This window comes from Salarias fasciatus, chromosome 1 (genome assembly GCF_902148845.1).
Source record: "Salarias fasciatus chromosome 1, fSalaFa1.1, whole genome shotgun sequence".
Taxonomy (NCBI): Eukaryota; Metazoa; Chordata; class Actinopteri; order Blenniiformes; family Blenniidae; genus Salarias; species Salarias fasciatus.
In genome coordinates, this window is record NC_043745.1 from 19,243,068 (window position 1) to 19,260,668 (window position 17,601).

A 17,601-nucleotide genomic window follows, 5' to 3' on the forward strand; every position below is an offset into this window, starting at 1 on the left:
GTGCTTTTCACATGTCCGAGTGTGTTGTGCATAGGTCAGTGTGTTTCAGAGTGAACTGACATTGTATCTCCTTTTGAAAGTGTACACAGTTTCATTTTGTTGTTATATATGCCATGTCAAAAAAAAAAATCAATTTACAGATAATCTTCATTTGTGTAAATGTGGTCAAGCAACAGACTGAACTAACAATGTCTTTATTTTTCCTTTCAATGAAACATGTCACTCAACCACAACTGAACTGCAACTTTATCAAAGGCATAACTACACAATAGTTATTCTTCAAAGAAGAATAATGACACATTTTACAAATTCTTAAGTGTTGCCAACCATGGGGAAAATGTCCAATGCTTCAGAACTGGATGGATATGCAGGGTTTGTTTTGATTTGATTTGGTTTGGGTGCTGGGTGTAACCTTTCTTAAATTGTATTTCAGCTGGGATAGGCTCGGGCTCCCGATACTCCTTGTGATTAAGTTGCTTAGAATATGGATGGATGAATGGATGGGTTGTTCCCTTGATTTTAAACAAGTCACTGGAAAAAAAATGTTTGTACACTTCAGAGTGATAGTACTCCCTACTACCTGATTAAGTATCCACAGCATGATTATTGTCAAACCCCCCCCCCAAGGTGCATTAGGTTAGGTTTTGCACTACAGTGTGAGACATGGGTTTGAATCCAAGTTGGGGATGGACGGGTGTTCAGCATAAGTGAAAAAAAAATCCCACCGTGCAGGGTACAATCTGCTACAGCGACCCCTGTGAATGGGAGACCTAACAGAAACCTCGTAGGCTTCACTTCTTAAAACTTGTAACCTTCTATAAAGCAAAGATTTTCTCACATTATGTTCCACAGCTGTTGATAAGATGGTTCTATTCATGTTGAAAGAGGAACGACTCCGGGAACATCTGAGTAATGAACATCACAGACCTGTGATACTATAAAGTAAAATATGTAAATATGTAAACCACTGAGGAACAATTGAAATTGGGCATTATTAACCACATTGGAGTTTGGATCATATCATGAAATGCTTAGCTGATTTTATTTTTTTTTTATGCCGGTGTCGAGTTGACATTTGCTGAATAACTTCTATCTCATCCCAGCAGGTGCCTGTGCGTCAGGATCAAGGCCGACCTTTATCAGTTCTTTACAGTAAACCATGGCCTCTTCCAAGCTGTCACACCCAAGCAGCTGCGGTTGAGATGCAAGCAGTCATCAGAAAACATTTCAGATATCTCTGGTGGTTACCGTCTGTTGTCATACCCTTGAGCTTCACTCTGAGGCAGGGTGTGCAGAAGTTTACGGGATGACTCCGAGATGTGTGCACAATGATGGGAAACTGTGCAAATTACAACAATCAGCCCAGAATGTGACTGTCACCTCTGACACTCAGAGTTTAGGGAAATACCGCTACGCTGAAACTTCTGCAATCATTTCACAGCATTATAGTCATGTTATGTTATGTTAAAAAAAAATACACAAAGCTGAAAATAATACGCTTCTTTCTTACAGCACGGCTCTGTGAAGTAGTTGGGTAGTTAAGATTTTGTGGATTGACCAAAATACTAAATATTGCATGGAAAATGTTACGTTTTTCTGTTTTGGAGATGCTATTGGTCTACACTAATTATAAATGGGAATTGAGCTGTTGTATGTTCTCTGTCATCATTATTATATTTATCAGCACAGATACAAATGTCTAAACAGCACGTCAAAGCTTCACAATGTTGAATCTGTCTGTCATTGTAATTCTGAGATCTGAAATCTACAGCTTCTAGTCAAACATTGCATAATACATCCACTATTGAAAGAAACGTACTTCTCTATTTCACCATGCCTTTTTAACACTTACTGCATCTCGTAGCTGGTGACTATGTGTAAGATAAACACTCTATGGTGGCAAGAGACCACTCCATCACTGACAAAAGCACCAGTCCTGCTGCAGTGACTTGATCTATCTAAGCAGGAACATCTAAATTCCAGGAAAACTACGCCTTTAAGCTTTTCTGCTGAAACAGAGCACACACACATTTGACATAGTGGGATTATTAACCTCAAAACCACAAATTCACACTTGAAATGACTGATTGCTGTAGTCTTCAGTGTGATATGAGGCTGGTCATCCAGTGATAAAGGAAGATGCCATTTCATTTAACAATCGTCTTGTTCTGATCATGTTTGACTTTGCTGGTCTGCAAATGGTCTGTGCACTACAGCTGAGCAAAGGTTTTATATCAACAAGAAAACAATTCTTTAAATAAATAACTTCACCCACTCAGACATGCATCCATCTGCGACTAAACTGTTTGATCATCCGGTGGAACAGGAGATAAGTGATCACAGAGATTAATAAATAGTCATCAAAACAGATCACAGGCAACCAGTTTGAAGAAGTAACTTATAAACACTGTGTAGGAAGTCTAATTGACTCTGGTTTATTATTACCTATTGGTTTTCTCAACACAACAAAAGACGTTGATAGCAAACTCAAAAGACACATCAGTATTACACGTTTCATTGACAAATAAATGTTGAATTATTTAGATTTCAATAAAAAAAACAAAAGAAAAAAAAACAAAAAACAAAGGCAAGGTAAGGAGTTTGACATTGTGTGTCACATCAGTTGTAAAGACTACATGTCCAACAGAAAATCCCAGTGGGACTTAATAAACCTCTGACTGCTGTGAACTCTGGACTCATCAGTGTTTAAAATCTGGTCTTTGTTTATTTGTTAAATTTTATTTGTGTTCATATCTGCAGAGTGTGGGTCAGCTGACAAGTAATTAACAGGCAATTTGCCCCGCCTAGGGAAATAGGAAACTTACTCATGCGATGCACTCTGACAAGGTCACTGGCTGATAGATGAGCCTGAGCGAGGGGATTTTTCAGAGACTATGAAGGCAGCAGAACTGTGGGAACCAGACAATTAGTGGGTGGAAGGTAGGCAGCCATGTTGGATGATGACCATGAGACTGGTTTACACGGATACTCACCACTTGGCCGGCTGACAGGGAGAAAGCAGACACCTGGGCTCAACCAACACACAGTCATTTATCTTTGAGGAGGCTGAGTAGGCAATTTGCCAGTGGTTTAGGAAGAGCATGTGCTCCGTCCTGTCAGGCAAACAAGGAAAAAGTCAACACAGGCTAAGCTTTTCATTTTGAGCAAACTACTTATACATATATATCCATTCCTACCATAGGCTACTTACGTGCAAGAAAAGAAGTTTTTTCTTTGCTCAGCTAGCATTATTTTGAAAGGATTTCTTGAAAAAATAAACTTGCAAAAAAATTTGGAGTCAACCTCAAAGTAAAAACAGTACCAAAAAAAGATTTATTTCTGCTAATATCTGAACCTGTTACACAACTCCAAGTTAACTTGTGACCTGAAGAATTAAGCAATCAAAGTTTATTTATAAAGCGCTTTTCGTCCAAAAAATAATTCCAAGAGCTTTACATGTAAAAAAACAATCCCCTGTGCCCACCCGACCACCCAAACCCAATCGAAATCAATTTGTTCTCCCTCATCCTCCCTGCACTCACACCCACACACAGACATACTAAAAGTGAACAATCAAACGATCAACAATAAATATGAACATGAGGTTGAGTATGGGTAAACATGAGGAGGAAAACACCATCAGATAGCAAAAAAAAGAAAGAAAGAAAGAAAGAAAAAAAACTAAATAAATCAGCTAAAAGCAAGACTAAAAAGGAGGGTCTTGAGCCTGCTTTGAAAAACCTGAACATTATCTGCGAGAAGGAGCAGCATGCCAGAAAAATGTAGAATTAACAACAATCTTCCAAAGAATTTTGCACAAGCACACCAGCAAAGAAAAACACTTCAGTCATCGGTGTATTTTCCTGAAAAAAGATGGTATCTGCTCCTAGAAAACATATATATCTTGAGAATACTACTTTGTAAGATTAACTTTGCAATGATAAAAAACAGACGGATTCCCAGTTTAACACATGTACCAGGTACAGCCTGCTTGGAGTTTAAAAGGTTTACTCTGGACAAATGTCAATGTTATTTTCGGAACAGTCTGCCACGAATATTATTAAGAGTATTAAGCACTGTAGTCCACTGTGGCATTTTAAAGACCTTTTAAAGAAGACGAAAACAATGTCTCACATGCAGCTGTGGCTTCAAAGCCTCTGAAACTCTTATTCTGGGCTTGAAATACACCAGGCACTTGACCACAGCTGTTAATCAGATAATGAAAGCCTAAGAGTTACACAAGCACTCATGTGGAGAAACAACTATAAATTCTTTGCCATGACAGAATACAAGGGCAGGGAGAGCTCGAAGGTGGGATTTGGTACCAGGCACTTGCCTTCCCCTCTGAATGACGCATCATACAAGCACTGTGGTGAAACTCTCCATCACCCATTTCCCATCAGCGCACTATTTCAAAGCATGATAGTGAAGTTCCCTGACCGTATAAGAAATATGTGACTTTCAGGGAACTGTGACAACCTACAATGTGTCTTTGTAGTCTCAGCAAAGCACACATTTTCATGAAAGATTAACTGTTAGCAGAGCAGTTCGGAAAGGAAAAACATTCAACAGTATCATCTTGGGACAGAGTCTGCTTAAAAAACACCCAAATGTTAGTAACCTGACTCCATATAGCTTTAAGGTGACCTCCTGCTCCACTTACCCTCTTCACCTCAATCACCAAGTGAACTGCCATGGTAACAATACACAGGATCCCACGAGGTACTGAGGCCCAACACGTGCACCCAGAGGTCAGCGGATGTGTAGTGGAAGAGAGTTGCCCTTTGACATTGGACGGGTTTCCATGTTGGACAGCTCAGGGTCAAGCCTTCCATGGTGGTCCACAAACATGGACTGCAGCTCAATCTGATAACCTCTCTTCCAGAACAGATTCACCTCCATAACTCTCTTCCAAGACATCCAGGGTAATCTTTCAAAGAGAAAAGTGATGTCTAGATCAGAAAGAAAAAAGGTTAGGGTGGGGGATGGGGGGGAGGGCGCAGGTGGGTAAGTGGAAAGAGGAAATTGGAATTCTGACTGAAGAAACATGGTATACATTTCAAAACATGTAAGATGTCATCTTCATTGTAATCAGTTTGTGTAGCATGGATCATGAAGATACTCGTACCACAAGCGGTTGTTCCTTTGATTCAGGCTAATACGCCTTTAAGAACGTGACCCGGAAGTGCACGTGCGTCCCCTGCTATGTTGCCGTTTCTTTTCCGCCCGGGTCTCCTCAGCAGCGAGAGCGTGGATTTCATCATCTGGGCTCACAAAATCACCCAAAAATGAGCGTCCCGGCTTTTATCGACATCACAGAAGAAGATCAGGTACAGCGTGTGCTTAGAAAACACGTTAACTTTGTCCCGTCGGCGGATGAGTCATTAAATGGAAACAGTTCAACAGCATTACTTAGCATGCTAGTTAGCTGAAATGCTAACCGCGTTCACATACAATGCGCCTGTTAGCTACTGTCTGGATGTCGGAAGAAGCACGCTCTCTCTATAATACGGTGTCAAACTTAGCCTTTATAGACATTTTATTTGACAATAGGCCTTGTTAGCCATGTATTTATTTATAGAGGCTGTCAAATACGTATTGTTGTGTTTCGGTTGTTTTATACACACTGCCATCTGTTTAGCCACGTAACTAAAATAAACAAGTGAATGTACAGGCCTTCGTAATAGACAAATATAACTACAGTGACTTTACGGAAATTTCTTTGTGTAACTATCCACTAGCTTTCAGTTGAAATTCTTTTTTCCATTCAAGTAAAAGCTACGAATCATAGCGATTCATTTCTGTTGAGCTGTCTATGTTGTTGAACTTCATTCATCCACAGTAAATGATACAATGTGACTGACTCCGCAGGCTTCAGAGCTGAGAGCCTACATTAAGGCTAAAGGAGCTGATATCTCTGAGGAAAACGCTGAAGGTGGACTTCATGTAGATCTGGCTCAGATCATCGAGGCATGTGATGTGTGCCTTAAAGATGATGATAAAGGTAGGTGGTGGTGGAAGGTCTCTCTCTGATGAGTGCACACATTCTTCTAAACTCAGATTTAAACAAAATATTAAAAATAAGCTCTCACTGAGTTCAGCAATGAAACTTTTTAACTTTAATTTTGGCCTCTAAAAATTCTGTCCTGAGCAGTAATTTACATTTTTTGTCAGAATTTTCCAACTTTATTGCTTGGCATTTTTGGATATTTGTGATTGAAAAAAAAAAACCTCAAAATGGAGCTTAATTTTCACTTCAATATGAATATTTCTCTGCAGATGTTGAGAGTGTGATGAACAGCATCGTGTCTCTGCTGCTGATCCTGGAGACAGAGAAGCAGGAAGCTCTCATTGAAAGTCTTTGTGAGAAGTTGGTGAAGTTCCGCGAAGGAGAGCGACCCTCCCTGAGAATGCAGCTGTGAGTCTGCAGGTTTTTGGACCCTTCAAACCGTCAGACACAAATCCCTCAGCTTTATTTTTTAACGGGACACGGATGAATCACAGAGCCTGTGTGAAATGTGTGATGCTCTGCTTCTTGTCTATCATAGTATAAATCACTTATCAAAATCAAGCTTGATGCAGCTATTTTACTCATGTGCACACTTTTGCAGATGGCAAAAAAAAAGTGTTCAAGGGGCTGGTCTTCACAGCAAGCAGGTAATTTCTTAAAGTGTTGACGTTTGTAATGTTTTGATGTTACAGGCTGAGTAACCTGTTCCATGGCATGGATGAGAACACTCCAGTGAGGTACACGGTCTTCTGCAGCCTCATCAAAGTGGCTGCCACCTGTAATGCCATTGCCTTCATCCCCACTGACCTTGATCAGGTGAATGTATTTACTGCTGTTGACTCACCAATCAATCGGTTACATTTTCTGACAATAATTATTGGAAGAAATTAAAGTTAACTGTCTGCGTGCACATTGTTTTCTGTATAATTTACTTGTGATATATATTTGTCATTCTAATCAGGTGCGCAAGTGGATCGTTGACTGGAACTTGAACACAGAAAAGAAACACACACTTTTGAGGCTGGTGTATGAAGCACTGGTTGACTGCAAGAAAAGGTGAGTGAACCAAAGCAGAGATACAACTCTTGTAAATTTATTCCCAAAGCATTTTTGATGCATTTTTGTTGTGTGTTCTGTCACAGTTTTACTATTGAGTGGAGTTCACTGAGCGATAGAAGTGTTTTGTTTTTTTTGTTTGTTTGTTTGTTTTTTTTGTCCTTTGTCTCCATTTTCCAAGTTAATTACTGTTTTAACTAAATCATTTCTTGCTCTGCAGTGAGGCTGCAGCAAAAGTGATGGTGGAGCTGCTGGGGAGTTACACAGAAGACAATGCTTCACAGGCACGCGTCGATGCACACAGGTAGATTCTTACATACTTTTCCGTCTGTCGTTAAGTGTAGACACACACTCCCTGTGTCACATGTGCTGCCGTTTTTCCTCTTTTAGATGCATCGTTCGTGCTCTCAAAGACCCCAACACCTTCCTGTTTGACCACTTGCTGACCCTGAAACCTGTTCGCTTCCTCGAGGGAGAGCTTATCCATGATGTGAGTCCAGAAAGAAAGTGTACTGTATACTTGTTTAAGTATTTTATGTTTCAGATTTTTTTACTGACTAAGATTATCTGTGTTGTTCATGTTTTCATTCATATTTTCTCAATTAGGCATGATTGATTGTTTTTTTGTTTTTTTGTGAGCGTTGTTAAGACCACAGACAAAAGTATCATTTTCAGACAAAACCAAATAAAAAAAAAAAAAAACAATTTTGATGAAGATTTAAGAAAGAGTAGCAGACTTGTTTGTGAACTACCTGCTGAATATGTGCATGTAATGAAATGTTGACATCCCGGGTGTGTTTCTTCTGCTTTCATTGGTCAGACTTGGTGCTTCCTGTAATGAAATGCAAAGTGAAAATTATGTTTTATTAGTTCAGATTAATTTAACGTGTTTATACATTCCTATAATTTCATTTCTCCCTCTTTCTTTTCAGCTGTTAACCATCTTTGTTAGTGCAAAACTAGCTGCGTATGTCAAATTCTACCAGAGTAACAAAGACTTCATTGACTCTCTTGGTAAGTTTTATCCTTATTCTTCTTGAATCATGTTTAAATGCACTACTAAATACTAATCCATAATTGTGTTTCTAGAGATCGTGTGAAACTCTGTTCTCTCTGTCTTAAGACTCAAGTGTTACACATGAGTTCCTGGGGCGTGTCAACAAAGTCCAGGAATGTGTGTGTCAGCATCGCGACCTTTTCTCACTACTTAACGTTTATTTATAATTAAGAGCATGTGTAGGATGGGCACTGAAAACAAACATGGATTGATGTTTGTGTTCAAGAGTAGATTATCTGACTGCCTGCTCCCGACCAGAGAAACAATTACCACCGGGAAACTCCCCGAGCGGAGGCTAATTGACTGTGACTGCTTTGTGCTTAATGATCCCTGCGTGTTGCTCCCCAGGTCTGTCTCACGAGCAGAACATGGCCAAGATGCGCCTGCTGACATTCATGGGCATGGCGGTGGAATTCAAGGAGATCTCCTTTGACACCATGCAACAGGAGCTGCAGATCGGAGCCGATGACGTCGAGGCTTTTGTCATCGACGGTAAAAACACTTCACCCTCTCCTTGCTGTTTACAGCTGTGGCAATTAATAAAAACCAAAATCAAGATGGACTCTTGCTATATAGAAGGGAAGTCCCAAAACACACATTAGATTACACAACTTTAAGTGAGCAGCTTGCAGTCGACAGTAATTCTGACTAATTCAGAAGTGATCCAATCATTCATCCTCCCGTTTTTCCAGTTGTTTTTCATGAGAATTCAGACATAAAGTTGATATCTGTTGCACAAATTTGTTGGTCTTGTCTTTTTTATTCATAGCCTGAATTATGGCAGATTGTTTTTCTGAAGTATTGTCTCCACTCTTTGTCTGTCCAAGCTGTCTTAAAGTATCCAGAATTCAGTGTCTGGTACCCATGAAGTTTTCTCTCTGCGCTCTGATGATCAGTTATGCTTCTTCTTTGTAGCCGTTCGGACCAAAATGGTGTACTGCAAAATCGACCAGACACAGAGGAAAGTTGTTGTGAGGTGAGTTCTTCCATTACACTGTCAGTTATGGTTTATTAGTGTAGCGTTAGTAATCCGGTGTGTGATGGCTTACGTGTGTAGAAGCCGTTTGGTAATGTGACCACTCCTACACACTCCCCACACACACACACACACACACACACACACACACACACACACACACACACACTCCCCACACACACACAGCTACAGTGACTTGTGTTCCTAAATGTGTATGCAGTAGTTCAACCTGCTTAGTTTCTGTTTTTTTTTCAAATTAAAATGAAAACTGAGAAGAGGTTGATACAAAAACAACTCCAGGCCTACAGTGTAGAGGGTTTGTGTATTGGAAAGAGAAAAAAAATATGAGGAGCTTTTTGTTTTGTCCTTCACTGATCTGGATGGAGTTTCTTTAATAATTTCTAGAAAGATGTAATTAGTATATAACTAACAGTATTAATCATTAAATAAATCAATGATTTTTCTTGTTGAACTTCTATCCGTATTGCCCTAACGCTGATTGTAGATCAGTTGTTTTTGGTATCGTTTCTGTCCGAATGGCCCAAGTGTGCATCATTTTCCCGTCTGAAATGGTTGCGTTTGTGTGTCCACGCTTGCAGCCACAGCACGTACCGCACCTTCGGCAAGCAGCAGTGGCAGCAGCTGCACGACAGCCTCAGCTCCTGGAAGGCCAACCTGGCAACCGTCAAGACCAGCCTGCAAGCTCTGTCACCCTCTGCTTGATTCCTGCTAAACCTGACCGTGTAGACTCATGACTTTCGGCCTTCAAGATTCCCACACTGAAATCTCAGCATTTTTATTCACCCAATAAAAAAATTTAAAAAAACGGTGAAGATAACTTGTCTTGCTTTCATTTTTTTTTTTAAATCAAATATTCAATGATATTTAAAGCATGATAAATATACAGTGAAATAATGTTCAGAGAAATACCTCACTAGTTATATTGTCTTCATACGGTGACTTTAATAGGAGCTCTTCCTCCAGCAGCTGTCCACATCTGGTTTGAGTTTAAGGACAGCATGCCAGTCAGTTTACTAGATGAGCTGTGACTCTGGGTGAGAAATGGCCTGCAACAAGAGGGTCACTTGTCTGGAAACACATGAGAGGTGGGAACAGTAATGTGAACTCGACATGACCCCGTCTGCCGAGGTCAGAGCTGCGTTACTGTAACGTCAACACTCGCGGCATTAGCTGATTCACCGCAACTGCAGAGTTGAGGCCTTCTTCTGGGTGAGCAGATAGTGTTCGGCTGTAGTCAGCTTGACTCGCGGCCTCTTCATGTGTCTGAAATGTGGAGAAAACAAGAGTCTACGGCGCGATGTTCTGTGTTCAGGCACCACTCCGGAGCTTTGAGATGGGAAATCTAATGATACATGTGATATATGGCCCTGGTGGAAAAAAAAAAAAAGGTGTAAAAGGGGGGTTTGTTGATGTTGTCGCTTTCTGGGACTGATATCAGCACAATCTGACAAAGTGCAGACCGCTGACACTGCACGCTTGAAACAACCTTCACACAGCTGTAAAATGCATTGTTTACTCACTTAATGTGTTTGGTTGTTTTTCTACCATTTTTATCTTAATTATATCTAAACTCATTAAATTGGCATTAGTGTTATACATTAATGCTCTCTCTTTCTTGTAGTCTTCCCAGAGGTCTGTTAAATATCACAGCTCACTTCGGTCCACTTGCCCACATGGGAGCAGCATCCCCAGCTCTTATCAGAGGGTGTAAATCACAAAACACATTCTCAGGAGCACAAGCTCATCATAGCCACCCGCAAGGTGGAGCGCAGAGCAGATAGAAACTAATGCAGCCGAGGCTCAGCGGACTGCAAAGTGCCTGTATCTTAATTTCCATCTTTCAGCTGACACTTGTTTTTCCTGAAAGCGGTCCTTTCTCAGCTCCTTTTTTTTCTAACTGCCTCTAATTTGTCTCATCGGGTTTAAGCAGCAGTATTACAGATGGTGTAGATGGTCTGTCTGAGCATCATGACCCCTTCTAATAGCAGTCACAGAGGCAATTCTGCAGCATTAAGTGCAAAAAAAAAAAAAAACATTTTACTGGTAAGCTGAGCTTATTTACTGGCTGTTTTTTTTTTTTTTTTTTTTTTTTTGCACATTAAACCCAGTTAATAAATTGTCAAGATAGTTGTTTACTTTAGTACTGCACTTACCATTTTAAGTCAGTCTTATCTCTTGTATTTTACCCATCCTGCTCCATCTCCTTCCACCTCTACTTTCATGTTGAGTTTTACATGAAATGCTTAAAAAGAAAGCTCAGGTTTAGCACTTTTGTAACTTGATTCTATAGAGCACGTTTATTGTTCAGTTGATTATTTCATTTAGGAAATAAAAGTATTTGCCCATGCAGTGTTTCACTTATTTTTGTTAAAATACTCTGAGAACAGGAATAATGACGTGGAAGAATCAAATATACATTTTTAAAATGTGTTCTTTGATATGTGTTTCCAACCCTGTTGCGTGTTGAGACTTTTTATTTCCTCTGTCAGCCATGCTTGATCACGTAGGATTTTTGCGTTCCTCCAGAATATGTTATTTGATGATACAGCAGTTATGATTGGCACCATGTGGATTGAATTGATTTGCAGGTTATTAGTTACTCCTGGACAGAGCTACCATGAACACCACAAGGTGACAACATTTGATTTTTACAAGCTACAACAATATCAAGCAGTCTACATAGTGAGTGTAATATATTTAAAGTCAGAGGTACATTTTTCTAGACCCTTAACACCTTTGTAGATAATTAAATGATTAGATCCTGACTATTTTCACAGAATATTTAGACACAAAGTAAAAATCTATAGTGCCATAGTCTTGTGCTGAACAAACTCGCACATATTTTCACATTTCTAAGTGTGAAAATGTGAAGACTTTCCCATTGGATTCCTGTAAAGCTCGATTTGATGCTATTGAGCACCAGTTGGCTCCCTAAATATGACGTACTAACAGCATATGTTTAAAAACTTGCTCGAGCAAGCATGGTTTTTCATTGTTTATATTTTAAAATCAGCTGATTTTAAATCATCAATCAGGTGAACTGGCTGGAGGTAAAAGATGCTTTGCTGGAGCAGAGAAGTAAGACTGAATACACATATTTAGATGTTTAACATCAGAGTTTAATCATGTATTATGTGACTGTCATCAACGCACAATGAGCCCTCTGTTTGAAAGAAACAGGTTGACATGAGAGAAGACGTTTTTTGGTCACTTGCCTAAAACCTAAGTCGTTTCCTCATGAAGCCTTATTAATCATTGAAAGTTATAGTTTTTAACAAAAGCGTAAGGACGCGATGCTGTCTGATGTCACACAGTCGACATAGTCTGGACTTCCTCATATCCCTCGCCCCTTTTCTTCATATCGACATTCCTTTGGGTAAATCTGAGAGCCTGACAGTGTCCAGACATGAAGCCAAATAGAAGAGAGGAGCTCTCACTGCTCTTCAATTAGCACCATCCAGTAGGCTGCAAGATAATGTTCAGTTGTGTCCTATCTCTGTTTTACATAAACACTGTCCAAGCGGTCCAGACGCTCTCAGTTAGATATATCTATTTACATGGAGAGTGTACAACATAAACACTATTATGGATAATAGTGGACTAATAATGAGACATGTTCCACTTTCACCGGATCGTCTTTCACTGCACAACTGCATGTTGTCATGTTTGTGGTGTCTTGTAGGTTGCCATAGTAATAAACGTTTGAGCTGGAATAAATTTAAGAAAGAAAAAAAAAAACAATTGCGTTATCACAGATGCCTCTTCTTTATAAAAATGCCTCAGGTATTACTCAATGTCTCTGCAGCCCTGAACAGGATAAAGCAGCGTAGGAGATGGATGGGTATTAAGTCAGTGTGTTTCCATACAAGGTGCTTGGTGGTGTAATCACCAACTGTTGAACTACGGAGAGATCTTATGAGACAAGTTTTAGTACCTTTGCAGAGCTGCGATGCCAAAAGATAGTGCCGTGTCACAAAAAGAATTTCTGCCCAGCGTTTAAACATGAAATGAGACCCAGAGAATAAAACAGTAGAGTGACAGTAAAGCATTTGACCATTTAGAAGGGTCACAGAGTAAACTGACTCTGTGATTCCTGGTATGTCCCAAAAATGATACCATAGTTGGAAAAGTCACTGGTGCAAAACAGTGTTATATTGCATTGTAAGCAATTGCTGACTGTATAAAACAGGGGCTTTTCAAGGTGTGGAAGGATGATACCCAATGTTAGGGCTTTACCCACAACGTGTGCCTCCCTCCATTACTCATACAATATCTTCAGTCACACTCCAAAGAGAAATTTGTGGTTTCATTATGCATGAATGCATTATTTTGTAAACTTTTACACATGAGAAATAATGATTAACCTTTGTTGAGATCCACAAGCTATAAAAAGACCACATAACTTTTCTTGTGCTTGTTTTGACATTCCGCTAAAGCTTATTTTATGATTGCAATTTGTCAACAGAAAATCCAGTAATAAAAAAAGAATGGTTCCATGAAAAAAAGCTAGCGCTTTTTTCCTCCCTCTTTTTCTTTTTATTATGATTTCTTCAGGAAATTTAAAAGGAAAAATAATAGTGGAACAGTGCGTCCTCTTCACCCTCAGATTTCCCTTGTTGTTCCTGGAATAGCCTCACCTAGAACCTGAGAGCAGCTGCAAAATCAAACCTTTGTTTTTCAATCAATCCTTTAATTAATCTTTTGACCATGAGTCTCTTTTTGTAATGTAACTTTCTTTTAACTTATGTACTCCACTTATTTTTTTCATTCATTTTATTTCACAAAGCTTATTTTTCCGTTTCATGAAATCTGTCCACGGTACTTTCTTTTGATATATTCTTTTTTTTTTTTTTTTTACATTTTTTCCACTCTTTTATTGCTCCATTAATTCACCATGTCATTTTAATCCTCTGCTTCCTTGCTCTAAGGCACATCTTTTGTTGTTGTTTTGATCATTTTATGTATTTCTCCAGCAATTGCCAAACACCTGAGATTAATGTGGAATTTTATTATGTGTATGTGTGAGGGTGTGTGTGAATATATGTGTAATATGTGTATACTACTTGTGTACATGTTAACGTCAATATATGTCTTCTTTTTTGGTGCCTTTATGTATTCAATTCTTTTATCCATTTACAGTGTTGAATGAAAACATATTTTTAGGTCATCAGTGTGGCAGTATCTTTCCTTCATTTGAAAAGTCTGACACAACTTGGCCCTCAATAAGGATGAAGATGTTTTGTAAAGTTGTCCATCCCAACTGTACACACTACCTCATCAATCAGACTTTACATGAGGGATTATATTTCCACAACCAGATCCTGAAAGTGCTTGTCCTTGTGTGACTGAAGTCAATTTCTGTTTTGAATGTGTCAATGTCAAATCATATTCAGATTTACTAGTTTGATACTACAGTTCTGCCACAAAGCCTTTTTTTTTCTTTCTTTTTTTTTTACTATAACTTCACAAATGTGTTTTATTTAGTTAAAATTTCTTTAAGGGTAGGACTCCTTGTGTCTGAATGGTGCTGTGTAAATAAATGTGCAATTTCTTATAGTTTTCTTTTTTATTTGTTTTAAGATTTTGGAAAGGTTTCAGGTCTTTTGTTTGCCTGTTTGAGCTGACTGTCCGTGTCCGGTACTTCTCTCTCTGGCTCCAGCTGCCCTCTAGCGTCCGCTGCTTCAGCTCACAGTTCATGCTGTGATCCAGGTGAACTTGATCGATTAGTCGAGTCTGCGCAGGTAGTTTAGGAGGAGCCGAAGGTTCATATGTGGGGAGTAAACAAACAAAACCACTTTTTTTCCCACTGCTGGGGCTGATTGAACTGTTTAAGTGAGGAGTCTATCTCAGTGTTTTGAGTTTCTTTTTCTTCCTGAAACATCTGAATGTTGAGTCTGTGCGAATCTGCGGGGGAGTACCGGTAAAGAAAGGAAGCAGCTGTCGGGAACTATCGCGGACTCCTGAGTCATCTTATCGGCGCGGAGGCCCCGGTACGGCGCGTGCACTGCGCGCACCTGCCGCCCCTTCTTCTCTTGCCTTTCATTTTCTCAGAAACTGACCTCTGACCGCCATTATGTGCCACTTTCTACCACAGGTAACGTACAGTCCTCTCAGCGGCTGGTGAAATGAAAGTGTTGGGACGCTGGGTGGGCCGTCGTTGAACCCCCAACCTCTGGTGTCCGTGCGCAGGTGCGCGCCTGACCATGTTGCTCCGGCTGCTCGTACTGTCTCACCTGCTGACCCGCGGAGATCTGGTTTGTCTGAGGACACTGTTCTCCAAACCCGAGGAGTCACAGGAGCGTGAGGGTGAAGTGTCTCGCTTTAAAAATGACTAATAAACACGTTACTGTCAGTTTCCGGCTTGTTAATCAGCCTGTACGCCTTGGTTTTTTTCCTTTTCTTTTCTTTTTTTTAGTGTTTGTAGATGAGGGGGACGCAAACTCGTTCCTGGGTCGCCACCTGCTGTTCAACCGGTTTGACTTTGAGGTTTTCGTCCCTGGAAACCTGGAAAGGGAGTGCTATGAAGAAGTGTGCAATTATGAAGAAGCTAGGGAGGTCTTTGAGAATGTCCAACTTACAGTTAAGTGATGGCATTCAGCGGTCTTCATAAAGCACAAGAAGAAAGGGTTGATTGTAAGTTCTTCATAATTGTTTTCCCTTTGTATTTGCAGAATGAATTCTGGAAAAAATACATATCAGGTATGGGACTGCATCCTATATTCCTTGTATGGATCTCTAATGAGAGACACAAGAGTTTCACATGTTAAATGTTTTCTTTGTCATTCATGATACAGAAAAACATGAGCTTTTGAAACCTGTTGCTCCACTTGTTCAGCAGTGCACAGCAGCATTGAAATGACATGCTGAGTTGACATCCAAAACACTTGTTTGAAACTCCAGCTCTGTTTACCATTAGTTAGTTGTGATTGCTCATTTGTTTTGAGCACTTCAAAGCGTATTAACAACAAAATCAGCGGAGAGGCTGTGTACGAGCTGGAAAAGAGGAAACACCCCCTTTTATCTTACTATCTATTCACTCTCATTGCTGCCATAAAACACAGTACTACGGGTTCACTCACTGTTGTTTATTTACAGATGGCAACGATTCATCACGAGTGGATGTGACGTCTCTTCTGGTGGGGCTCATCACTTCTGGAGTAGCACTTATAGTCGCTGGACTCCTGGTCTGGTATTTCTGTCAAGGGAAATGCAAGAACAACTTGAGCCGTGGAAAGTGAGTCAGAAGGGCTGCATTATCCGAGCTTAGACTTTGACTTGTCTCTCCCAAATCTCTTCCAACACTCCCAGTTCTTCAGTTCCACTCCCTGTGAATGGCACCTGAAGTACAATGTGTGTGTATTGCAACGGCAGAGTTGATCAAACTAACAGCCGTAATATTTTTGGCATGATGGGTACACTTTGGAAATATTCATGTTCAAGAGCTCTAAAGCACTTTTTTAAAGTTTTTTTTTTTTTTTTAATTCAATTGTTTCTTACAGAGTCACTACTGGGATATAGGCTCAAGATCATCCCCCACTACCCCAAAACCTAACCTTACTAGATTGGCTTGCTGTGTTTAGTAAAAGCTAGAGTTGCTGTAATTCTACTGTGGAACAGTGCATCTGATATCCACATTTGAAAAGCTGGAACAAATTATCTGTATTTTTTGTGATCAAGGCAAATTATGCGTATAGCACATTTAAATGACAAGGCCATTAAAATTGCTTTACATTAACGGATATTAATGGCAGCAGATTTAAAAGCGAACATAGTCAAACAGGTTGTCACATCAAACCAGTGATTGGTTTATTGGAAGATCTTCAGGCTTGATTAAATAAACCAAAAATCTAAAAGCAGCTTCTGCATGTTTTTACTGACTTTGAACACAGGTAGGAGTCAGATGGCTTGAGAGGTCTTGATGGCTCATAACACAATGAAAATCTCATATATTGGGCTTAAACCATTCAATGAAGATGACTTGACTTTTTAACACCTGAACATCTTAAGGAGGCCAAAAGTGAGTGATGTATAAACCTCCTCTCTCCTCTCACAGTTCTGTTCCAGTACGTAGGAGAAGGAGAAGTAATGCTACTTTAATAATGCGACGGCTGGAGGAAGTGTCCCTGCAGCCTGCGCCCGGAGGCCCGTCCCAGTCGGAAGAAGCTGACCCTCCAGGGCTGCCGTCCTACGAACAGGCAATAGCGAGCTGTGGACCGCATGATGCCCCACCTCCTCCCTATCCTGGGTAGGAGCATATGCCGTTACAGTTCTGTCATAACTCACATGTCAAAATTCAATAATTCACACATGATTTAACGTACTGAATTATTTGTGTTTTCGGTTTTAGCTCACGATCTGGAAGTATTCCTCGGTAACCTTGAGACGTCTGCCAGCTTAAAACAGACAGACACTTCTCCACCAACATCTGACACAACACTTTTGTATTTCATGATCTTTTTTTTTATCATCAGAATATTTTTT

General features: G+C 39.9%; 3 protein-coding genes across 4 annotated transcripts in view; all 3 read left to right on the forward strand.

The window, feature by feature from the left end:
* The window catches only part of rcn1 (reticulocalbin 1, EF-hand calcium binding domain), a 28,094-nt gene extending 26,398 nt beyond the window's left edge, over window positions 1-1,696 (forward strand). The window contains exon 8 of the transcript XR_003931415.1: window positions 1,685-1,696. The gene's annotated coding sequence lies outside the window, so the exon portion shown is untranslated. The remainder of the gene's footprint in view (window positions 1-1,684) is intronic.
* A 3,496-nt stretch (window positions 1,697-5,192) lies between these two features.
* Window positions 5,193-9,932, forward strand: eif3m (eukaryotic translation initiation factor 3, subunit M). The gene is made up of 11 exons (XM_030097060.1): window positions 5,193-5,330; window positions 5,872-6,004; window positions 6,280-6,418; window positions 6,703-6,826; window positions 6,972-7,066; window positions 7,287-7,370; window positions 7,457-7,556; window positions 7,999-8,080; window positions 8,472-8,615; window positions 9,039-9,099; window positions 9,699-9,932. Exons 1-11 carry the CDS (start codon window positions 5,289-5,291, stop codon window positions 9,820-9,822), a joined length of 1,128 nt encoding a protein of 375 aa, XP_029952920.1. The 5' UTR covers window positions 5,193-5,288; the 3' UTR covers window positions 9,823-9,932.
* Window positions 9,933-14,881: 4,949 nt separating this feature from the next.
* On the forward strand, window positions 14,882-17,601 carry prrg4 (proline rich Gla (G-carboxyglutamic acid) 4 (transmembrane)). 2 transcript variants are annotated; one of them, XM_030092764.1, is made up of 7 exons: window positions 14,882-15,214; window positions 15,310-15,426; window positions 15,536-15,699; window positions 15,792-15,819; window positions 16,216-16,354; window positions 17,174-17,365; window positions 17,468-17,601. In XM_030092764.1, the coding sequence occupies exons 2-7, from the start codon at window positions 15,324-15,326 to the stop codon at window positions 17,493-17,495; spliced, it is 654 nt and encodes a 217-aa protein (XP_029948624.1). In that variant the 5' UTR covers window positions 14,882-15,214; window positions 15,310-15,323; the 3' UTR covers window positions 17,496-17,601. The 2 variants fall into 2 exon arrangements, with proteins under 2 accessions (XP_029948624.1, XP_029948613.1); XM_030092753.1 differs by having other exon boundaries at window positions 14,882-15,110; window positions 15,215-15,426.